The sequence below is a fragment of the Tupaia chinensis genome, unplaced genomic scaffold (genome assembly GCF_000334495.1).
Source record: "Tupaia chinensis unplaced genomic scaffold, TupChi_1.0 Scaffold143574_1, whole genome shotgun sequence".
NCBI classification, from domain to species: Eukaryota; Metazoa; Chordata; class Mammalia; order Scandentia; family Tupaiidae; genus Tupaia; species Tupaia belangeri.
The window spans coordinates 2,145,810-2,171,030 of record NW_006203419.1 but is presented as its reverse complement, the minus strand read 5'-3'; the positions used below and the strand labels follow the sequence as shown (position 1 = coordinate 2,171,030).

At 42.8% G+C, this 25,221-nt stretch overlaps 1 protein-coding gene across 1 annotated transcript in view; it reads left to right on the top strand.

Annotated features, from left to right (window-relative positions):
- RNF24 (ring finger protein 24) overlaps positions 1–23,146 on the top strand; it is a 37,927-nt gene extending 14,781 nt beyond the window's left edge. The window contains exons 2-5 of the mRNA XM_006163974.3: positions 4,989–5,031; positions 8,787–8,828; positions 18,975–19,054; positions 20,325–23,146. Coding sequence (XP_006164036.1) covers positions 4,989–5,031; positions 8,787–8,828; positions 18,975–19,054; positions 20,325–20,463 — 304 coding nt within the window. The 3' untranslated portion in view covers positions 20,464–23,146. The remainder of the gene's footprint in view (positions 1–4,988; positions 5,032–8,786; positions 8,829–18,974; positions 19,055–20,324) is intronic.
- The last annotated feature ends 2,075 nt before the right edge of the window (positions 23,147–25,221 follow it).

Genomic DNA, 25,221 nt, shown 5'->3' with positions numbered 1-25,221 from the left:
AAAGTAAAAGAAAATAGATCTTTAAAAAAAAAAAAAAAAAAAGCATGTGGTACAGCAGTAAAATGTGACACTCTGCTGTCTGCAGATAGTGTGTGGTTAAGGCGACTAGATCCCATATAGCCAACTGTGGGTTTGAATCCTAGACCAGACAGGACTCAAAAAGCATCCTGGGCACACGTGCTTGGGTGCTCAAATATCCCAAGAAGAGAATGGAGGAAAAGGGATTGTGGCATGGCCTGTGTTGTGCTTTCTCACTTTCCCTCTCTCTGTCTTTCCAACGAGCACATGTGCCCAATGGCAAAAATTACACAATTTAAAAAAAAAGAAACGTGGCACTCTGTGAGACAGACCCATATAGGAAGGTTCTATGTTTACAGCCAGAGACATTTGATTATGCCAGATGCATATGTCCATAATCTGAACCTGGCTAGAGCTGGGGATAGGTCACAATGGCAAGACCTTGCTGGTCTTGCTACTATTGGTCTTGCTATCTGTTTGTCTTTCTCATGGAAGAAAGAGAATATTGTTTTTAAGAGAGATTTTTGCTATAGGACATGCGCCCTTGCCAGAGAGACAAAGAGAGACAGAAAGAGAAAAATTACCCTCCAGGGGGATGACCATGCTGCAATCCCTTCCCCTCCATTCTCCTCTCAGGATATTAGGCACGCATGCACACCTGCCCAGCATGAGTTTCAACCCACCAGGTCCAGGACTTGAACCTCAGTCGACTACATGGGAGTCCAGTGATGTAACCAATACTCCATCTGCTGGTCCTGAAAATTTTTTTTAAATCATTTGATAGGGACCAGCAGATGGCATAGTGGTTATGTCACTGGACTCCCACATAGCCAACTGCGGGGCGGGGGATGGCCATGCGGGTGATTTCTTGCTTTCCCTTGTCTCTGCCTCTCTCTGTCTCTCCTGCACGTGCACCCGCCCTATAGCAAAAATCTCCCAAAATATGTAGATAGGTAGACAGATAAAATAGCCAGCCACAAAGGCACAGCAGTAGCACACCAGGCTATATCCATATGGAAAATTGGGTTTCAGATCCCAAGTCATCTATATGAGGAACACACGTATGTCCATGATCCTGGCTGGCTGGACAGGCTCTGGGGAGGATCACAGCCTGAGACTCTGTTGAGGGTACCTGTTTTTCTTCTCTCTCTCTAAGAAAAGGAAAGAACTTAAAAAAAAAAAAAAAAGAGGGAGAGCTAAGTATATAGAGAGATACATTGTTCATGACATACTCTTCAGTCCTGCAAAGATGTCAGCTTTTCCCAATTGATCTATAAATACCATACAGTCTTATGCAGAGTTCCAGCAGGGGGTGTGCTGTTTGTGTAAGTTGTAAAGCTCATGAAATTTATATGGAAATGCCGAGGACAAAGAATAGCCAATACAGTTATTAAGGACAAAACTTAAGACTTTTACTACCAGACCCTAAGACTTGTTATAAAGCTACAGTAATTAAAACAGAATGCCATTCACCAAGTGCACTGATACCAGTTTCTTTTTCTTTTTTTTTTTAATTTAACTTTATTTATTTATTTATTTATTTTAATTTTGACCAGAGAGGGAGAGGGAAAGTAAGAAAGTAAGCAACCAGGTCTGGACTTGAACCGCGGTAGGCCATGTGGGAGTCCAATCCCCATAACTACCATGCCACCTGCCAGCCCAGATCTCTGTTTCTAAATATTGTTCTCCAACAAGAAGAATCAGGATTCCTTTAAAAGAAGTAGTTAATTCCAAGGCCTAGACTCAGGAAATACAAGATGAGCCTGGAACATCTTTTGTTGCCAGTAAATAAGTAAATTCATGAAAAAAGATGGGCGTCACATTGAACTGACCCCAGAGTCAAAAAGAAGGATCTCCTAAAGTCCTAGCCTAAATCAATTTGAGCTACAAATAAGTAGTGATCATACTGAATTATAACCCGTAGACTGAAATAAATATCCCTAAGTCCATACTCGTGTGAATTTTTAAATAAGGGAGAAAAAGACTGTCATAAGAAATTATGGAAGAATTTCAAACAATCAATGTATGAGAAAGCAGGGAACTGCAAAATCACATTAGGCAAATACTGCAGTAATTGTTGTAAGCAAGATAAGGTACTAAAATCAGTGGGCAAAAAAGCTTGCAAAAAAATGGGATAGTTACACGGTTTCAACTTATCTCCTTCGTCATGTTTATTGAGTTACACAGTGTGGAGACCCAGTGGGTACTACCTTAAACAAGTGATCAGAGTTATATGTCAAAGTCTTGAAAGACGAAGGAGCTGTCAGAGATTAGAGGAAGCTAAGGAGACATAACTAGGTGCAAGGTGAGATCCTGGATTGGATCATAGAAGAGGAAAATGACATGAGTGAAAAAAACTAGGGAAATTTTTAAAAGTATGTATGTAGTTTAGTTAATACTGTATCAATGTTATATCATTACTAATATCAATATTATATCATCATGAGACCAGCAGGTGGCATAATGGTTACATTGCTAGACTCCTACGTGGCTTACTGCGGTTTGAGTTGTGGACCCAGTGACTTGAAACCCATGCCAGGTGCATGTGCATGCATGCCCAAAATCCCAAGAGGAGACTGGAGGATAAGGGATTGTGCATGGCCTGTTCGGCAAGGGGTGACATGATTCTCGCTTCCTGTCTCTCTGTCTCTGTCTCTTTTATGAGCACACATGCCCTTATAGCAAAAATCTCTCTAAAAAAATTGTGTCATTGTTCATTTCCTGGGTTTGATCACTGTACTGTAGTTGTATAAAACATGAGCATTAGGAAAGCTGGGGGGAAGGTGAATATGAACTCTGTACTGTTTCTAATTTTTTTGTAAGTTTAAATTTCAAAATAAAAGTTTTTTAAACAGGATGGTATTGACACAGGTACATTAGTTTCCTAGGGCTGCCTTGACAAAGTACAACAAACTGGGTGACTTAGAACAGCAGAAAGTTAATCTCTCACAGTTCTGAAGGCTAGATAGAAGTTTAGAATTAAAGTATCGGCAGGGCCATGCTTGCCTCTTCCTAATTTCTGGTGATTACTAGCAATCTTTGGTATTCCTCGGTTTGTGACTGTGTCACTTCAGTCTCTGCTTCTGTCTTCACATGGCTTTCTTCCCTGTCTCTGGATATCCAAAGTCCTCTTCTTTTTTTCTGAGGACACCATTAAGTTGGATTTAGGGTCCACCCTAGTCCAGTATGACTTTATCTTAACCAGTTAATCTGAAAAGACCCTATTTCCAAATCAAGTTACATTCTGAGGTTCCAGTTGGACATAAATTGTGGTGGAAAAATTCTTCAAGCCAATATATAAGGATAGGCAAATAGACTAATGTAACAGAATAGAAACTCTAGAACAGACCCACATATTAGATATAGCTAATTTACAACATATGTGCCACCACAATGCAGTGGGGGAAAAAGGTTTTTTCAATGGTGAGGCAAAGGAAAATCAGTATGGGATAGGACGGCAGGTGGCGTGATGGGTAAGGGCTCTGGACTCCCACGTGGCCAGCTGCAGTTCGAGTCTTGGACCTGGCAGCTTGCTTTCTCACTTTCTCTCTCTCTTTCTGTCCATCTCTGGTCAAATCAAGATAAATAAATAATTTTTAAAAAGTTAAATAAAATAATTCTTTAAAAATAGGAAATCTGAATGGGAATAAAAAGAATCTTGACACCACTACCTCACATATGAATGTAAAGACAAATTTCAGACAGATAAAGATTTAAATGTGATAGGTAAATAGTTTTCAAAGCACATACAGAACATCTTTATGATCTTAGGGTACATAAAGACCCCAAAAAGAAGTAACTTGATAGGAAAAAGTTGACAAATCAGACTCTAGCCACATAGTAACAAAGATGTGGAACAACTAGAATTCTCATGAACTACTCATAGGGGTAGAAATTGGTGTGAACACTTTGAATTAGCAGTTCTACTCATAGGAATATGTATACTCAACAGAAATTAGTTTATTCTCAAAATATATGAAGAATTTGAGCTTTAGCTTTATTCATAGTAGCCCGACCATAGAATGGATACTGTGTTATATTTATACAGTGGTACACTGTATGTCAAACAAAAAGAGGAAATTGTGTGAGGGAATCTCATAATACATTGTTGACTGAAAGAAGCCAGACAGGAAAGATTGTATACCAGATGATCCATTTACATGAAGTTCAAAAATAGACATGGTTAATCTGTGGTAATAGAAATCAGGATAGTGGGTATCTCTGCAGGAGTAGATATTGATTGGGAGGGGTTATTCCAGAGGCTTCAGGGGTGCTAGAAATATACTATATCTTGATATGAGTAATAAAACTGGTATGTACTTTTGTTTTTAATTTTGAGCTTTATAAAACTGAAGACTTTTTATTGGATATATGTTATACTTACAATTTTTAAAATAAGAAAAATACATTGTTGAAACAGGGCCAGCTTGTGACATAGCAATAGTGTACTGCTGAAGAGAAGCTGTGTCACATATGGTGACTGTGGTTTGAATCCCCAGACTAGACGGCCTGAAGCATGCTGGGTATGCACATAGTGCCCAAGATCTGATGGGCTGGAGGCCTGGAAGGGGACCATGGTATAACCAGACGCTGTGGAGTGTGTTCATTTCTCACTCTCTCTCCTTCTCTTGTGTATATGCACATGCTCTGTCATGAAAAAAGAGAAAATATATAATTATTTAAATAAGTGGACTATATAAAAAATTGAGTCATCTTCATTAAAATAGTTGCTGAATCAAGATTTCATTTAAATGAAATTTCACTAAAACATTTGGATAACATTTTATGGTTTACTGGGTACTTTCTTATCACATGGTAAAAGATAAGTCATTTGGTTATATTCCTCACTTAAGATTCTGGATTATAAACTATAGGTGATATGAATTAATACCAAAAATCAGTAGTTTTTAAAAATTTTTTTAAATTATTATTTTGGAACTCTCATACCATTGCTCATTTCTGTCTTTTAGGCTAAGACATCAAGCACACAAAGAATTTTATGCCTACAAACAGGTGAGAAATTTAGTTCAAATTGGCTTTAATCATGTTTTTTCCCCCTAAAAACAGAATTCAGATTTCCAATCATAGTTTAAACCAGGACTGGATTTATTCATGTTCATTTTAACATTTCATCTTCTAATTTGCAGTACAAAGTAAATCAACTTGATTTTCTTAATATTATGTTTCATTTGTATTATTTGAAGCTATAAAAAGTCGAGATGATATATGATTTAACAAGGAACTGGAACCAACATTTTGCTAAAAAAAAAAAAAAAATTATAGCTTATAATTCTTAAAGTTACTGTTAACTTGGGACCAGCAGATGGCATAATGGTTACGTTGCTGGACTCTCATGTAGTTGACTACTGTTTGAGTCTCGGACCTGGCGGCTTCAAACTCATGCTGGGTACATATGCATGCATGTGTGCCAAAAATCCCTAGAGGAGACTGGAGGAGAAGGGGTTGTGGTATGGCTATCCCCATAAGGGAGTGATTTCTCACTTTCTGTCTGTCTCTGTGTCTCTGGCAAATACACGTACCCTATAACAAAAATCTCTCTTTTAAAAAAAATAAAAAGTTACTGTTAACTTAATGGAGCTCAGAGAAGCCATTAAGTGAATTTTTCCTTCTTTCTCCATTAGAGTACATAGAAGTTCCTCAGAGATGACCAACTGTGTGACACTCGTCTACTGCCTTTTGTACTTTAAATGTTAGTTCATGTTACATACTAGTAGTCTACCAACTTTGAGTCATACCTGTTAACACCTAATTCTTCAGTGATTTGTTCTTTTAGTTAGTAAACTTGGTTTCTCTTGAAAGCCAACTAAAATTTGTTTTCCTTCCACATGTTATCAATTAATATTTTGCCACTGGGAGAGTTCCATGGCTTGTGGTTAAGGCAGCTGAATCCCATGTGGCCAATTGCACAGTTCAAGTCCCAAACCTGGAGACTTGAGAAACACACCAGGTGTGTGTGTGTGTGTGTGCATAGGGGCCCAAAATCTCAAAAGGAGGGAGAGATGGAGAAGAGATTGTGGTGTGACCATTCCCCATGGGGAACACTTTCTCTTGTCTCCTCTCATCTCTCTATGGCAGGTGTACACACTCTCTAGAAAAAAATTTTTTAAAAATCCAGTGACACTAAATAGTAGACCTAGATTTTCTTTGGCCCTAAGCATAAAATTTTTGTTTGTTATCCTTTCTTTCTTCTCCTTCATCTCTTTTCTTCCAGTTTTAGCTTATTTCCATCTTTAGTTTGTTAACACTGGTATTACATTTCCACGTAACCACTTTAGGACTCCATATCTTTACATCCATCTTTTGTCCTTGGATCTTTGAAATTTGAGCTCGTTGGCACACTCCATAGATGTCTTTAAGCAGCCCTATGGTTTTCTCCATAGGTCTCATGTGAGATTCATAATAAAAATTGAAAGTTTTAGTTGATTAAATGAATGAATCTTATTGTGGCAGTTTAATAATTTTTTTCTTTAAGAATTATTTTATTTAACTTTATTTATTTATTTTAATTTGACCAGAGAGGAACAGAGAAAGAGAGAGCAAGCAAGCCACCAGGTCCAAGACTCAAACTGTGGTCGGCCATGTGGGAGTCGATGCCCTTAACCACCACGCAACCTGCCAGCCCCAGCAGTTCAGTAATAATCTTGACAACCTATAAGATATCTGTATATAGAAAGCAAAATTGGCCTTGATGGTAATTTAGTAGCTGAAATTGATAAAAAACAATGAAGTCACAAAGCCCAGCCACAGTGGCACTGGCGGTCAGGCACCACTGTGTAATACTGGAGCCACATATAAGGCCTGGATTTGGATTCCAAGTTGACCTGAACACAGTGGGGGTGCCGGTACGTGTCCATGATCCTCGCTGGCTGTGAAGCTGTGGGGAGAACTGCAGCATGGCAAGACTCAATCACGAGTACTTGTCTGTCTCCCACCCTAATAGAAAAAACTTCCTCTCATAAAAGAAATAAATAATCTTGGGACCAGCAGTTAGTGTAATGGCTATGTCACTGGACTCCCATGTAGCTGACCGCTGTTCAAGTCCCGGACCCAGTGGTTTAAACTCACGCTGGGCGCGTGTGCGTGCGTGCCCAAGATCCCGAGAGGAGAATGGAGGAGAGGGGATTGTGGCGTGGCCATCCTCCCTGGGGCATGATTTCTCGCTTTCTGTCTCTCTGTCTCTCTCTGTCTGTCTGGCAAGCGCATGCGCCCTATAGCAAAAACCTCTCAAAAAAAAAAAAGAAAAAGAAAAGAAAAAGAAAGAAAGAAAGAAAGAATCTTAAAAAAAAAAAAAAGGAGACCAAGAGATGGCATAATAGTTACATCACTGGATTCCCACGTAATTGACCGTCATTCAAGTCCCAGACCTTGTGACTTGAAACTCACACTGGGCATATGAGTGTGTGTGCCCAAAATCCTGAGAGAAGACTGTAGGAGAAGGGATTGCAACATGACCATATGCCCTAGGGGGATGATTGCACTGGGGAGTGATTTCTCACACTCTCTCTCTCTCTCTGGTGAGTATATCCACTCTATAGCAAAAAAAAAAAAAAAGAAAAAAGAAAAAAAAAAAAGAAAAAAAAAGAAAAAAGAAAAAAAAAAAAGAAAAAAAAAGAAAAAAGAAAAAAGAAAAAGAAAAGAAAGAATCAAGTCACAAGACAGACAATAAATTTAACCTTTAAAATATACCCAATAGAAAATCTAGTACTTCTCTGTGTAGCCTGAAATGTAGCTTCTGGTTGTGGTTTCTAAAAATATCATTTGCTCTCAAAACCAATCTTAGTTCAAGAATGTTAAGACACCTAAATCTTAGAGATTTTTCTCAAAAGTTTACTTGCTTGTATTTTTTTCCACTTTATGATAAAATGTAACTCTAATAAGCTATGTTTATTCTCAGAAAATTTCTTTTTAGATAGTAATCTGCTTTCCTATCACTTGGTATGTATTTTAATCACTGTCTGGTCACCATAGAGTCAGGTAAGAACAGTATGTAGATGCATTCTTAGTCCATTAACACAAATCTATGTAGAGCTAAGATTTACTGAGGACATTGATGTATTGGCTCTTCAGGAAAGTCATGACACATTTTTGCATAGAAAAATACGACATGACTTTCCCAGAGAACAAATATAATAGCAAAACTTCAAAATTAAGATTAACTTTTTAATTTTGTATGCATTATAATCAGTCAGTGTCATCACCCAGTGCTGTTTTACTATATCATGAGGCAGTCAACCCCTATGTTAGTATGTAGTCCAGATGGTCACGGGTTAATTTCTTCTCCCAAAATTTAGTTTTCTAATCTTTTCTCTCTCTTTTTTTAAATTCATTGTCATTATTTTATTTTATTTATTTTTGAAGTTGACCAAAGAAAGACAGCAAGAGAAAAAGAAAGTGAAAGAGCAAGCTACCAGGTCCCGGACTTGAACCATGGTCAACCATGTGGGAGTCCAGCCACCTTCACCACACACCACCTGCCAGCCCTCCAGCTCTCTTCTCCCAAAATTTAATCTACTCTAAAGAGATTTTACAATTATTTTTCAGGAAAATAGTGCGTCATTGCTCAAGTCAACCAAATATTGCTAAAATGTTCTATCTTAAACCATAAAAGAGATCAGACATTTTCTCCAAGATTGACTATAAGGGAAATTATCTATATGTACAAAAGATAAATATTTATGAATATAATTAGAAATGTTTTAAATTACAAATTTAAACGAACATAAGAACGTACTTTTTTTATCTTACAGGTTATATTAAAAGAGAAAGTAAAAGAACTAAATTTACATGAGGTAAGTTCTTTACGAGTATTTTAATATTTTCTTGAGCCATTTTCTAATAGAATAGTATGCTGTGGTCTGCTTAAACACCTTTCTTATCAAAAGCTGAAAAGATTAAGCTTACTTTGATCACCTAAGTGATTTAGAATATTTTAGGGTAAGGTCAAAGAAAAATAAATTGTGTGCAGACTTTAAGAAAATAACACAGCTCTTTTTTTTAAATAATTATTTATTTTGCTTATCATTATTTATTAATTTGTTAAAGGATATGAGCACTTGGGACCAGCAGTTGGCGTAATGGCTATGTCGCTGGACTCCCATGTAGTCGACCGTGGTTTATGTCCCAGACTCAGTGGCTTAAACTCACACCAGGCGCATGGGTGTGCATGCCTAAGATTCCAAGAGGAGAATAGAGGAGAAAGGATTGCAGTGTGGCCATCCCCCCAGGGGGTGATTTCTTGCTTTCTGTCTCTCTGTCTCTCTCTGTCTTTCTGGCGAGCACACGCACCCTATAGCAAAAACTTCTCAAAACAAACAAACAAACAAAAGGATATGAGCACTCATCAGAGAAAGAGAGAGGGAAAGTGAGAAAGCAAGCCACCAGTTCCAGATATCAAACGAGGGTCAGCCACATGGGAGTCTAGTACCTTACCCATCATACCACCTGTTGACCTCCATTATTTTTTTAAGAGAGATTGTTTTGCCATAGGGCACATGTGCTTCCCAGAGAGACAAAGAGAGAAAGTGAGAAATCACCCCCTAAGAGGATGACCATACTGCAGTTCCTTCTCATCCATTCTCCTCTTGGGATTCTGGGCATGTATGCACATGTGCCCAACTTTTGTTTCAAGTTGGACCTGTCTAGGACTCGAACTGCAGTCGACCATGTGAGAGTCCCACTACTTAACCACCTGCTAGCTTCCACAGCTCATATTTTTAATAAGGATGATACCACTATAAGATTTCAAGGCTGCTATTTGCTGTCCATGCTGTATGTATAGGATATAAATAAATTAAGTTTCCCATTGAAGATGAATTTGCATTAATTTTGCTATTGAAAATGTCCCCAGTACTCAGTAACTAATGGTACAAAAGGCAGTGATTATTTCATGAGGGTGAGGTAAGCTAGAGGGATGGAATAGGGGAAGAACACATATGGAGAGAGATGAATCCTTGGGATCATCTGGCTGTTGGATTGCGAGGTTGGTTAATGGGTGCTTATTATATAATTATGCTTGTAACTGAAATACAAATTTAAGTGTGTGTATATATGTTGAGATACATAGTATTTAAGAATTATTTTTTTAAGAATTATTTATTTGAGACCAGCAGATGGCTGGTAATGGTTACGTCATTGGACTCCGATGTAGTCAACTGCAGTTCAAGTCCTGGACCCAGAAGCTTAAACTCATGCCAGGGATGTATACATGCATGCCCAAAATCCTGAGAGAAGAATAGAAGAGAAGGAATTGCAGTGTGGCGATTTATTTATCATTATTATGTATTTTTTTAAATTTGTTACATGGCACATCGCTCACCAGAGAGAGACTGTGAGAAAGCCAGCTGTCAGGTTCAGGACTCAGGCTATGGTTGGTCATGTGGGAGTCCAACATCTCATCACACCATTTGCTGGCTCCCAAGAATTCTTTTTATTTCTATGCTTTATGTAACTTCTGACTGCAACTGTTCAAAATTTTTATTTTTATCACCCTTTCTCTTCTTCCCATTCTGAGTTTTTTAAATTGGTATTTCAATCAAGGACTTGGAAAACTATACATTGTAATAACCTTGTGAGTCTTATATAGCTGTAGTGAAGCTACCTTGCTAGGCTTCAAAGTTTGTGAAGTTACTTAAATAATAATAAAAATAACTAGGGCCAGCCAGTAGTACAGTAGTTAAGGCAGCTGGATACCACATGACCAACTGCATGGTTCAAGGCCTGGACCCAGGAGCTTGAAAAATACACCAGGCATGGTTGTGAGCATGCCCAAATTTCTGAGAGAATAGAGGAGGAGGGATTGCGGTGTAGTCTTCCTCCCAGAAGATGATTTGTCACTTTCCCTCTCTCTCTCACCTTCTATTTCTTTCTGATGAGCTCACAAGGTAAGTTCTATAGCAAGATAAAATAATAATACTAGCAAGGTTATTAATAATAATTATTATAGTATTGTTAAACATTGAAATAATCTCATTGCTCCTTTGCTATTTCTACATTAAAAAAAAAAACATACATTTTCCACTAAATGAGCTGATACTTTTTTTTTTTTAAGAATTATTTTTACTGTTCTCTCTCCATTTTGGTGAGCTGGTTGAAGATGAAATCTACCATGGAGGGAATTCTAGGTCTTCAGCACCATATGTGCCACCTAGACCTGGCTCTGGGAAAACCTCCCTAACATCTGCAGACTTCTACAAAATCCAGTGGACTTGAGTTTGGATATTCTTGCTAGGAAGGGTTAAAGACTAATGGGACAAGAAAGGCAGAATGATGTGAGATAGTTGATAAATCCATGTTCAATGTGATTCCTAGACAGAAGCTAGATTCTTCTGATAACAGAGAAGTAGAATTTGCCCACAACCAGATTTTAATCTCACTTCCTTAGTCTAGACCTCTTTGGTGCTATAAATCCTGGAGATGACTGCATTTTTCTTTTATGCATGAAGGTAGACTATTCTTCATGTTAAAGATGGAAGCTGAATTTTCTCACCAGAAATGGTTTTATAGACTCACCTTGCAAAAAATAAGATATAATAAATGAAAGAATAAAATATTATTCTCTTCAATCATAAAAAAATAAATAGAAAGAATTATTTTACTTAGGGGCTAGCAGGTGGCGTGTTGGTTATGAGTCTGGACTTCTACATGGCTAGCTGTGGTTTGAGTCCTAGACCCAGTGACTTAATGTCTCACTTTCCCTCTCTCTCACTCTGTCTCTCTCTCTCTACTGAACTAAAGATGTAATAATAATAATTAATTAATAATTTTTAAAATAATTATTTTATTTAACTTTATTAATTTATTTTTAATTTGACCAGAGAGGGACAGAGTGAGAGAGAGAAAGGGAAAATGCGAAAGCAAGCCACCAGGTCCAGGACTTGAACTGCAGTAGGCCATGTGGGAGTTCACCCCCTCTTAACCACCATACCACCTGCTGACCCCTTTACATGTTTTTTTTTTTTTTTTTTTTGAGAGGTTTTAGCTACAGGGCGCGTGCGCTCACCAGAGAGACAGAGAGAGACAGAGAGACAGAAAGCAAGAAATCACCCCCCTGGGGGGATCTTGGGCACACACACCCACACATGCCCGGTGTAAGTTTAAGCCACTGGATCTGGGACTCAAACCATGGTCAACTACATGGGAGTTCAGCGACATAGTCATTACACTAACTGCTGGTCCCACCCCTCTACATATTTTTGATCAAAGAGTTAATATGTTACTATTTAACAACTTGAATTGGATTAAATTCAAGCATCAATACTATTTGATTTTAACTTTTCCCAGAAGTTAATTTTGACACATAGCTTAAATTGAATAGTGGACTGTGATCTGTTTTCTATTTGGAGTCATTTTGATGACCATAGATGGAAAGATTAAATGATGACATAAATTAACAATACTGAATAACCAGGTTCATCAGGAACAGAAGTCTTCCTTATTGATTTCCCCCATTAGTTCAAAAACTTTGTCCTAAGTAAGTTCATTGTCAGAATCAGTCTCCCAGCTGCACCACAGATTACAGTTTTGCTGACTCTGGTCATTCGTATTTAGTCTTTGACTTGTTTACCACAGTGTTCTCAGCTCCTGTTATGGTGAATACTTGCTTTCTCCATTGGATTCATTTTGTACCTTTCCTATACCTATGCCAATCAAATGGCCATATTTTTTGTGACTCTGTGTCTGAATTCTCTATTCTGTTCCCTTGATTTGTGTGCCTATATCTTCATCAGTACCACACTGTCTTGATTACTGTAGCTTTATAGTAAGTCTTAAAAACGGGTAGTGTGTTGGGACCAGCAGATGGCATGATGGTTACATCACTGGGCTCCCACGTGGTCGACCATGGTTCAAGTCTTGGACCCAGCAGCTTAAAATTCATGCCAAGCACATGTGCATGTGTGCCCAAAATCCTGAGAGGAGAATAGATGAGAAGGGATTGTAGCGTGACCATCCCTCTGACGGGCGATTTCTCACTTTCTGTCTGTCTGTCTCTCTGGTGAATGCACACACCCTATAACAACAATCTCTTTAAAAAAAAAAAAAATCAGGTAGCGTTATTCCTCCAACTTAATTCTCCTCAAAAAATCATTTTAGCTAGTCTTTTTCCTTTTCCATACCATATAAATGGTAGCATTATACAATGAACAATCACAACAGTGGGGTTCATACACCCATGAGAATCCCATACCACCACTGACCCAACAGGAGGCGGAGCCCAGTGGCAATGTGAGTGATGGGAGCAGCTACAAACACAGACAAACCTTGCTTACCCACCCACCGCCCACCTCCCACTGTGCGGGGCCTGAGGGAGCAGTAAGCCACTGATCAGGGGTTGGGGGCTCTTGTTTCAGAGGATGTTGGTGTTTTTGTTTTGACAGGCCTTCAACCTGGCTAGGTCCTAAGTTCCCGTCTTCCTTTTGTACACTGTGGTTCCACTGTCAATTCAGCTTTCAGAGCTTTTCAGTGCTGTCCAGATTTGCCTCATATGTTCACTGCTCAGCCATCAGACCCGACTCTGTTAGCTCAGTGCTCGAAGCCTTTTGTTTGCTAACTAGGATAGGGTATATGCATGTACAGGTCAGGAGTGACCCCAAAAATTCATGAACACTTTGTGGGATTGTTTTCCCAAATTACTACCTCATTAGCATCACTGCAGGTTCCCTGCAGTGCCCCTCTTGAATTCTCCATCCCAAAACCACCTTATTCTACAAGTGTATTATGTTTGAGACCAGGAAAGGAGGAGTACAGGAGAAAAATAAGCAGCTGGGTTTGTCCTCATCTTCCAGAGTCACACCTGAGCCACTGAAGAGGAAGGCTCTTTCAGAGTTTGGACCTCTACATGTTTCCATTGCCAGCTGCTGTCACTGCTGCTTCTCCCCCACCGCAGGACTGCATGGAGGCTAGAGCACAAGAGAATTGAGGAAATAGAGAGCAAGAGAATTGAGAAGCATTGTGAGACTCACTTCACTCTCACTGCTTTACCTAATTCCCTTTCCATTTCCTTGAGCCCCAAGGAGGCTCTGGCTCTGTGCCAATGTGCTCACGTCTGGATTTTCAGGTGCATTGTGTTCTGGCCAGAGGATATCCAGAGGGGTAAAAGAATGGCAAACTCATCACCAGTGTGGAGTTACTTTGAACCTTGATATTCTTTCACAACTTACTACTCATCATTGTCTTTCTTCAGTCTTCAAATAGCCATGTCCTGTATTCTATCAAGGCTGTGTGTCCATGCAGTAGGAGAGGAAGGGTTCCAGGTGTTTATTCCATCTTAACTCTGAGCCAGTTACTTATTTTGAGCAGTAGATTATTGTGAACAGTTATGTCTTTGTGTGTACATGCGGTTGGTTGATTTGCTTTGTTTTTGCTGCCATACAGAATTTTTGTGCCCAGAAATGAGGCATTTATTCTAGACTGCTCCAGAGTCTTTTTTCTTGGACATGCCCTGGGTGATTAGGGCTACCAAGTGAGTAGCTTTGATATGTTTCCTTGTTGGCTAAAGTTCTTCTAATCACAAGCATTAAATCCAAATCAGAATGACGTGGGAAATAAAGGGAACCTACTGATTCACCTAATTGAGGGGTCAAAGAGAGGAATGGCTGGGCCAGCCCTATTGCCTACTGGTTGTGGGGACTCAATCCCACATGGCCAATCACTTTGAATCTCAGCCCTGGTGGTTCAAAGAAATATGCTGGACACATGCGCATGCATATGCCAAATCCCAACAGGATGAAATGGAGGTGAAGGGATTGCGATGTGACCATACCCCATTGAGAGGGTACTCTGTCCCTCTCTGGCTGACTCTCTGGCAATTAAAAAATTTTAAAAAAAGGTTTGGCTTCAGGCAAGGCTGGATTCAAGAAATCAGAATGTTTGCTCTGTCTCACTCTGCTTCTTCCTACAGAGTGATTTCCTTCTCATGCTCATGCTGAAAGAGTTGGCCATTAGAATTGCAAGCCAGCTTCTCTACGAGTTGCCTGTCAAGTCCCTTGTTGATACCGATCAGCCACTCTGGGAATGTTGCCCACACCTGCTGCAGTGAGAGCCAGAGTAGCATATGTGCAAATCCACTAGTGGCAGAGGGGATCCCGAGATAGTGAACCAGCATCTAACATAAAACAGACTACTGTACCGTTGCAGCTCAGCTTACATGTCTATGAACATATTTTAAACTTGTCTCATAACAATATTTTCTTTCTATTCAATACTATTATTTTTCTAGAATTTTCTAGAATCTCATCAGTCTCATAAAACTAATAAGGCTAGCCATCTCTTGGCATATGCAGGTCTATCTGGAAATTAGGGTTGGTCTAATTTTCATGTCACCAATGGCTTATGGCCTGCTGATGTTGGCCTGATGCTTCTTATCTGTAAAGAAAACATGATCTGACCTTAGTTATTTCTTCGCATATTCCTAGGCTCCTTCTCCTTCTCCTTCTCCCCTCTTTCCTATCCCCAGGGGGCTCTTTCCTTGAGCTTTTGTAATGGAGACTCAGGAGGACAGGGAAGGGATGTCAAAGGGGGAAAGCACCTAGGCCAGAGCTGGGGTGCCACCCAGCAGTCAGGATAAGCAGTCTTACAGCTGCAGCGTACCTGAAAGTAGACGGTGAAATTGCTCTTGAGTAGCTGGATTAGCTGGTTGGTTTGCTACACCACCAGTAAGACTACACTGAATGGGTCTCAGCCTTAGTCTCTTCTAACACTGAAGTGTATCCACGTGTCATCTGGGCAGATAAGGCAACCTCAGCTCTGCCTCCCCTGCAGAGAAGACCTCACCTCCTGCTGTGGCCATGTGGGCCAGTCAGAACATGTACAGCCTTGCAGAATCCCAAGCTCGTGTTTATGGTAGAGTGGGACAGCTACCCACATGGCTTTCAAATTTGAACGAGTTCCTATAGGGTAGTGTTTTCTGTACGTGCAAAAGGAAAGGAGAATCTGCTCCCTTTTGCATCTCGGCAGCTTTGGATCCTAGCTGCGCAAGGAGCAGAAGAGCTCTCTTAATGTCAGCTTTCCAAGGTCAGGCAGGGAGCAAGGACTTGTCGCAGGCACACTGTGGTTCTGGTCTGCCCTGCTTTCCATAGAAAGACTACACAAAGCTGGCCCCATTGGAGTCACCCTGTATGCAGTGTGAAGCAAAGGGCTTCTTTCCCTCGGTTTCCTCACCCTCCCTAGGCTTATTCCCTTCCCTTTGCTTTAGTGAGGAGGTGACTTAACACGTGAGTTTTGTCTCCTCCACTTTTTAAGACAGAGGAGATTTAAATTTACAATCTTTCTAGTTATTGAGCAGTCTTCTTATAAATCATGTCACTGGATTTTTTTTTTTTTTTGGAGAGATTTTCACTGTACGACGCGTGCGCTCGCCAGACAGAGAGAGACATAGAGACAGAAAACGAGAAATCACCCCCCAGGGGGGATGGTCACGCCACAATCCCTTCTCCTCCATTCTCCTCTCAGGATCTTGGGCACGCACGCACACGCGCCCAGCGTGAGTTTTAAGCCACCGGGTCCAGGACACGAACCGCAGTCGACTACGTGGGAGTCCAGCGACATAGCCATTACGCTAACTGCTGGTTCCCATTGGATTTATTTTTAAATTAGTATATAAATATTTGGAGCCCAACTGAGGTTTATCATGGGTTCATATTTTTAAGACTGTTTGACAGAAGACTCTTGCCAGAGAAAGACAAATAAAAAGGGAGAAGGAGAAAGCACCCCCCCAGCAGGGCATGGTCATACCCCAGTCCCCTCTCCTCCATTTCTCCATCCTGTTAGGATTTGGGACACATGTGTGTACATGCCTGGCATGCTTTTCAAGCCACCAGGGGCTGACATTCAAATCATGGTCTGCCATATAGATTCCAACTCCCTTAACCACTAGTATTTCCATTTTTAAAAAGGTGATGGGAAGTCATAGTAGAGAAGCAATCCATCATTGAAATGCTGGAAAGTAAAGATCATTTACAAAACGTGATCTGTAAAGAAAAGTAATACGAGCAGCAGCTGGCGTGGTGGTTAAGGCTCTGGACTCCCACATGGCTGACCCCGTTTCGAGTCCTGCACCCCATGGCCTGATAATCATGCAGTCACATGTGCATAAGTGCCCCAAATCCCAGGAGATGAATGGGGAAGAGATTATGTTGTGGCCACACCCAGGGAGGTGATTTCTCACTTTTTTCTCTCACTGTCTGTCTGGCGAGCACACACATTTTCGGTCACCTTTAGCACTTAACATGGCATTGCTTATGTGATTTTAGAATTTGTTTATTTAGAACACATTATAACCATGAATAGAAACTTCATTTTGAAAACACTACAGATTTAATTTTGGATCCTAGAGAAATAAGTGAATAAAAATGAGCAACTTGTCGAATTTCTGCTTTGGAAGGATCAGTGCTGACTCTGCAGAGGATGGTCCCGACCCTGTTTCAGAACGCTTGACTGAGGGAAGCTGGCTGTTTGAGGCCAGAGGGCCTATTCACATCTCCTGGCAGGTGGGAGCATCGTTCCCCCTTTACAAATGGGAAGCTAGGCCCGAAAAGATACCATAAGGCTAAACCTGCTAGTTTCCTCTCTGCCCACAGCTTGTTTTCAGTCTGCCTCCAGGAAACAAAAATGGACTTAAAGATAGTGCTGTCATCACAAAATGTAAACTTTAATACAAAAACCTGGTAGACTGCCTTACTGTCCTCAGCCTTGCTGCCTAGCCTGAGTTGATAACAGTCTTGCGAGGGATGGAACAGTGTCCTCATTTTACACAGCACTCTGAGGGGCATCATGAGGGCAGAGACCACACAGCTAGAAGGTGTTCAACCAGGGCCAACTACCTGTCCTAGACCCCTGTCCTGCCCTGGAGGTGGTGCTGAATCTGACAGGACACAGTTATCCATTCTCCTCCTCCTCCTGTGAGGATCCCGTCTGCTACACAGGCCCCGAGAGCTGCCTCAGCAAGGGTTTTGGGGGCCCAACATTCATGGCAGTGGCCACGGGACACAAGCCACATGCCTGTCCTGCCTAGATCATGTCATATAACCTAAGAAGACGGGAGTATGTATTATAAGTTAAGAAACTGGTGATGGTAAGGTACTATGTCAGCAGTCTGGAAAATAAATAGGCATGGTGAGGGCAGTGGGCAGGGAGGAGCCCAGCCACTGTGCAGGAGCACAGCAGACCTGAGCCTCCAGATAGCCCTGGACACTCTTCAATTAAATGGCCGTAAGCAGCATGCTTACCACTCCAAGCTTCTATTTCCTGTAAAGTGGGTAAATGCAATGACGCACGGTATCAGTGGGGGCACCCAGCATCTGAGTACAAAAGAGAAGGCCTCTTTTTGAGCAGTGGAGACTGATCACTTGACAGACTACATTCTTGGCCCCATCTATGTATTTTCATAAGTTTTAATTTAGTGAGTCTTTAATAACATTTTATATGATAAAGACACACCGACAAAGGACAGTGCCAAAGTGGGAGGCCCTAGGAACTATAAATAGTATGTTACTATGGGTTGTGTCATAAAAGCTAGAGAAAGGATTGTCCAGGGCATGAGAAGTTCTCTTCAGTGAGTGCTCGGGAGCCAGGGCTGCACTGCTGAGCAGGCAGAACATTCCTGGGCATAGTCAGTTCCTGGCAGCACAGGCAAAGGACAGAAGGGCAAGTCTGCATGCTTGAGAGTACCGAGTCACCCCTCACAGATGCACTGATGTAGAGGGAGCTGCCCTGGCTTTTTGTCTTGCCCCACGTGTCCGCTCCTGTAGGACATGGAACAATAAGAGCATGAGCTTCGTCTTCAGAAGACCTCCTCCATCCCAGCCTCTTTCTTTCACCCAGGAAGTTGTGGGACATTATCAGTCCCTTCAGATGACTGAGCCTCAGGAGCCTGCAATCTGCTCAGTGACCTAGAAAAGTTCTTAGTGATGCTGGGCCTCATTTGTGAACTTCTCTTCCAGCTCTGTGCGGTGTGTCTAGAAGACTTCAAGCCTCGAGATGAGCTGGGCATCTGTCCATGTAAGCATGCCTTCCACAGAAAGTGAGTATTGGTTGGGCTTACTTAATGAGAGCCAAGTTTGAGGCACTCTGACCAATAGACTCGTGGGCTTTGGGGTAATGCCAGAGAGGCATGGCAGCTTCATGATCAGTCTCTAATATAGAAAGCTTTCAGCACCCCACCAGGTAGGGCTTATGCATGTCCACATCAGGGTGGTGGAACATGACTACCACAGCAGGACTTCATGCAGAGATCCAGCAAGCCTGCATCTCTTTGAAGCTCAGGCTGATACTCAGCTATTTCAATGGAACTTTCCAACAAGAGCTTCCATCTCCTAAAATCCTATTTTAATCAACCATAGTCATTTTAAATCACACACACACACACAAAAAAAAAAAACACTTTAAATCAAACAATTTACTGGGACCAGCAGTTAGCGTAATGGCTAAGTCACTGAACTCCCATGTAGTAGACCGCAGTTCGAGTCCCGGACCTGGTTGCTTAAACTCACGCCAGGCGCGTGTGCGTGCGTGCCCAAGATCCCAAGAGGAGAATGGAGGAGAAGGGATTGCAGCGTGGCCATTCCCCCTGGGGGGTGATTTTTTGCTTTCTATCTCTCTGTCTCTTCCTGGCTAGCGCCCTATAGCAAAAACCTCTCCCCCCCAAAAAAATAAGTATTACTTAAAAAAAATTACTAAATCAAACAATTTATTTAAAACATAGTTATTTTAAATCAAAAAATAAATTCTGGGAATAAATGGCATATGGGACCATTTCCTCTCCTTCCTGCAGACATACATTAATATTCCCTTCTTTTGCAATTGTGATTTTTTTTAAGAGTTTTAAGTTTATTTAATTATTTTCAAGTTCCACGAGAAAGAGAGAGAAATGGAAAGTGAGAAAGCAAGCTGCCAGGTCTGGGATTCAAATCATGGTGGACCATGTGGGAGTCCAGCACCTTAACCACCATGCCACCTGCAGACCCCATGTCCTGTGTTTTTATTAGAAAATTTTACTGTTCTTATGCCTTACCTCCCTCCTCAGTGTACTCTGTTCCTTAGAAAGTCCTAGGTGACTGAGGGTATCACATGTTGGCTTTAGTCTACCTTATCGAAGGCAGGAAGTTCTGATTCCTCCAGAGGGTGACACACACTGTCCATGTCATGGTGGCACTCCTGGGACTGTACACCAGATTCCTACACCTGGGCTCTGGGTGACACACGTGTTCACTGTAGGGGCCAACATGCACTGTGAACAGGGGTGCCTTGCACATGTGACATGGGCTTACCTCCTGTGGTGTCTTCTTCTGCAGGTGCCTTATTAAGTGGCTGGAGGTTCGGAAAGTGTGTCCCCTGTGCAACATGCCAGTTCTTCAGCTGGCCCAGTTACACAGTAAGCAGGACCACGGCCCTCCACAGGGGCCTCTCCCTGGGGCAGAGAACATTGTATAGCTCATCACACAGCCCCCATTGCTGGAACGATGCCTGTGTGGAGCCAGGAGGGACACAGCAGGCTCTGTGCTGGCTGCTCCATACCTGGAGCCCCAGGAGCCACTTTCTTTGCCTCGTGAAGAACTCCTGGGCCAGCCAAGCTGGGAACCTAAGCATCTGGGTCTCGTGACAACCAAAGCACTCTGACACTACCCCCTGCCAAGAGAAGAGGAGTGGCCAAGCCTGCGGTTCAGTCCAAGAAGCTTCCTGAGAGTCTCTGCTAGTTCTATTACACTGTCTCCCGGACACACCTCTCCATGGCCAGATGAATTTTATCAGGCAGAAGGGAAGAGACGCATACGTGTTAGGGGAACTGAGGGCAGGTCTTTAAAGCCCCACCCCACCCATCCGGTGGACAGATAAGCTGCTGCGTAGACCACGCATGCCTTTGCAGCCACAAACCCTCCAAGCCTGAGCCAAGTAAACCAGCGGGGACGTCAGCCGGAACACAGCTGGCTACCAGCAGTTGGTGAGGCAGTGCCAACCAGGCTTTTGCGTTATGTTCCTTTGATAAGGCCATCTTGAAACTCGAGGGCATTGGGTATAACAAGCAACAGTGCCCGTCGCCACCCCTTCCCTCTTGAATTCCCAGCACTTGCTATCAGATCATCTAAGCTGAAACATAGATGTGCTTGGAAAGGCCTGGTCAGAAGCCATCTCCTCTTATCACCTCCCCCTCCTCTTCACCAGCGAGGCCAGTCAGAGGTGGGCCCTGAGCCCACACTATCCCTGCGCAAGCCAGAGGCCCCAGCCCTGCCCACACCCTTACAAGCACCGCGTGGTTCCCGCATGGCTGCGGGACTCAGCCCACTGCCTCAGGAGGGGCCACTGGGAGCCCCTCCGACAGCTTTTCTCAGAATGGCTGATCCATAGCCTGTCCCCTTCTTCCCTCCCTCAGTTCTCTTCCCTCTCTTGCCTGATCTCTGTTCCTACTTAAGAAAAAATGCCAGTCCTGTGACTTTTTAACTGTTTATCCCAAATAAGATCCCTGTGTAATTCTAAAGCTGGTGAACCACTTGGGATTGTAAATAGTTTCAGGAAGCTCGGCAGGGCTGTCCACCCGACAGTGTGTGCCTCAGTATTTGGACTCGCGATAACTGATAGTGTCTTTATTAGGAGAGAAATGCATGCTGCTCTTTGACTCTTTCTGTCCATCTTTTCTAGAAATGACTCAGAATCCATTAGGATTTGTGAATACTGTATAAATTAGCTAAGTAAAGCAGCAGTGGGCATATCAAAGATTCTTTTCCACAGCCCGGCCTCCACTTGCGCCATAGTGGGGCTCGCCTCAGCTCCTCACTGACTGCCGTGCCCCCAGTCCGAGTGGGAGAAGTTTGTCAGTGGAAATGCAGCCGCAAAGTGATAGCAGAGGATGGAGGGATCTTCACTACTCTGCTCTTGGCAGGTCTCCAGGAACACTTTCTGGAATCTAACCCCTTAGAATAGGAGAGGGCACCTGTCCTTGGCTCAGGTGGCAGGGGTCAGATAAGGAGGAAAATTCCCATTAGCCTAGGAAAGTGCTGGGCAGAATCCAGTTTGGAAAATTACAAATCCAGAACTGGTCAGAATTGGCTGTTTCCTGCATGTGACCTCTCCATGGTGTGCCAACTGGACTGTTTCCTCCACAGGGCAGGGGAAGTGTGGAATATTTTCATATGAAAGCCTTAGCCTGTCTGGCATCCATGAAAAGAACTATTTGTACACACCTACTGTCACCTTTTTTGCATTCTCTGTAGCATGATAGACTCGGGTGCTGCAAAACTCCCAGTTTATAGTGTGTGCTGTCAGTGACCAGTGTCAGAGCCAGGCTTGCTCTGGGTGACCCTCATCAGTGACTGGCCAGCACCCATCTTTTCTGTGGAACAGCCTTGGGACAGATGTCACCTCTTTATTATGGATCTGCAATAGGGAAGAGAATTTCCCCGGAAAGGATTTCTCTATCATCTGTACTGCAGAGCATTGCTCATGGCTCCTGTAGGATTCTAGCTTTTCAGTCACAGCCTTTTACTCCCCTGTGTGTCAGTACCAAGGAGACAGCCTTTCCAAGTCGCTGTACTTGTAAGGAGGCTCACTGTTTCATCTCCCTGTGTCACACCTAGTTGTGGTTTGTTGAGGTGGCTAAGGAGGAGCACAGGACCAGGGGCACTAGTTGAGGTGGCTAAGGCGGAGCACAGGACCAAGGCACAGGTCTGACTTACAGAACTTAGGGAAAGCACAGGAATGCTTTCACCCTGCACTGGGCACCATCTTGGACCTACTCTGCCCAATGAGGTGCTGCTAACAGGACCTTATCAGCACTTGTGAATATGGAATGCTTCTTAAAATGCATTCCTTCTACTAGAATTAGGCTGGAAGCTGGAGCTGCATGAGGATTCTCTCTGGTCTTAGTCATCTCCTTTTGGCTTGATGTCCTTCTGCAGTAGGCCCAGTGTTATTCATGGTAGTTCTGGTGACTTAGCAATACAACCCAAATGTGTTTGCTTCCTTCATCTGGTCCTCACTAGAACATCCTGGGCATCTGCACGGCCACATATACAAATGGCAGGCCTTTTATTTATTTTTTTTTTTTAAGATTTTTTTGCTATAGGGCACATGCACTCGCCGGAGAGACAGACAGGAAAGGAGAAATCACCCCCTGGGAGGGGTGGCCACACCACAGTCCCTTCTCCTCTCCTCTCAGGATCTTGGGCATGCATGCACATGCACCCGGCGTGCGTTTAAGCTGCCAGGTCTGGGACTCGAACTTTGGTTGACTGTATGAGGGTCCAGCAACATAACCATTATGCCATCTGTTGGTCCATGGCAGACCTTTTCATCTTCCATTAATTTTTTTTTGAGAGGTTTTCGCTAGAGGGCGCATGCACCTGCCAGACAGACAGAGAGACACAGAGAGATAGAAAGCGAGAAATCACCCCCCAGTGGAGATGGCCACACCGCAATCCCTTCTCCTCCATTCTCCTCTTGGGATCTTGGGCACGCACGCACACACGCCCGGCGTGAGTTTAAGCCGCCAGGTCCAGAACTTGAACCACGGTCGACTACATGGGAGTCCAGCGACATAGCCATTATGCTAACTGCTGGTCCCATTCCATTAATTCTAATGAAAATCACAGCATTTTTTGTTTTGTTTTGTTTAGAGGATAATCCATGCAGATTTATTTTTAGGAATCCCTTTATATCACTTGACCTGGCTCAAACCCCATGGCGAAGCCACCTCTTCTGCTTCTGTATATCTCAGTTACTGGTCATCTTTCATTAATGTGGTAGGTGGAAACACTGGTCCCCTCTTGGACCACTGACTGATACACTCTGTCTGTGTCAAGCAGCTCAAAAGATTGATGTTACTTGTGTGTTGTGGGTTAGTGAGAAAACAGCCCCAGCTGGACTCCATGGGTGACTAAATCGTGTTCTGGCTGTTGCTAGGGAGACAAGTGAGTTCATTTGGCTTTAAAAAATGAAAACAAAACCAGCCTGCCTTGATTCTTGGTTGGATTGGCCTAAGACACTATAACATGCTACCTTTTTAAAGTTTACTCATGAGAGCATGTGTGTACACACGAGACCAACAGGCACCCCTGTTAAGGTCTTGCCATCCTTTGATCCCCTTCCCCCAGCCCTCCTCTTTAGGTCGTGAGCACATGCACACCTGCTTTCAGGTCAGCCCAGCCAGGATCCAAACCCACAGGCAGCCATGTGGCTTCTAGCGTGGCAGTTCAGTACACTACTGCTTGTCTACCTGGACTGTGTGTCTGATGCTTTTCTTTACCAAGTATGATTTAGTTAAGCCTGTCTCTCAGATAAGGTCCTTGTAGCCAGTTTGCCTTACCATGGAGCAGGACAAGACAAATGGCCAAATGGGGTCAGGTGGTCCCTGGGGAAGGTCTGGGCTGAGGGTTACAGGGGGAGCACTCACCCTTGCCAAATACCCTGCTCTTAACAGGGCTTAAGTGAAGGTCCGTTTCCCCAGTGCCAAGCCCCTTGCATCCCTTCAAGGAAAGACATTGGACTATGTCCCTTTTTACAGTCACACTCCAGAGCCTGATCTCTATGGTTCATTATGCTCTAAGTTACTTTGAACAATTGTAGTCATTCTTCTGGGAGGCTTCCTGGGAATTATGAAATACACGGAGAGGTGTCCCCAGAGCTCTAGGCTCAAAGTCATTTGAACTTCCCACTTGCCACTCACTAGCCTTGCACCTCTCTACAGGTTAGCTCGCCAGGCCCGTTTCCTTGTCCACATCCAAGAAGTGATTGTGATACTTAGAGCCAGCAGGTGGTGGTATGGTGAAAGTGCTGGAATCCCACGTGGTCGACCATGGTCTCAGTCCTGGACCTAGTGGTGTGAAATTTATGATGGGCATGTGTGTACACATGCCCAAAATCCAGAGAGGACAGTGGAAGAGAAGGGACTGTGGCATGGCCTTCCCCCTGGGGATCATTTATTGTTTTCTGTCTCTCTAGCAAAGACACACATCCTGTAGCAAAAAAAAAAAAAAAAAAAAAACCTCTTAAGTTTTGCTGCCTCCTGCAGGCCTGACTCATGGGGCTGCTATAAAATTATCATCCAGGGGCCAACAGGTGCTGTGGTGGTGAAGGCACTTGATTCCCATGTGGCTAACCACAGTTCAAGTCCTGGACCCGGAGGCTTGAAAGTCATGTCAGGTGTGTGTGCATGTGTGCCCCAAGTCCTAGAGGAGAATGGAGAAGGAACTGGCATGG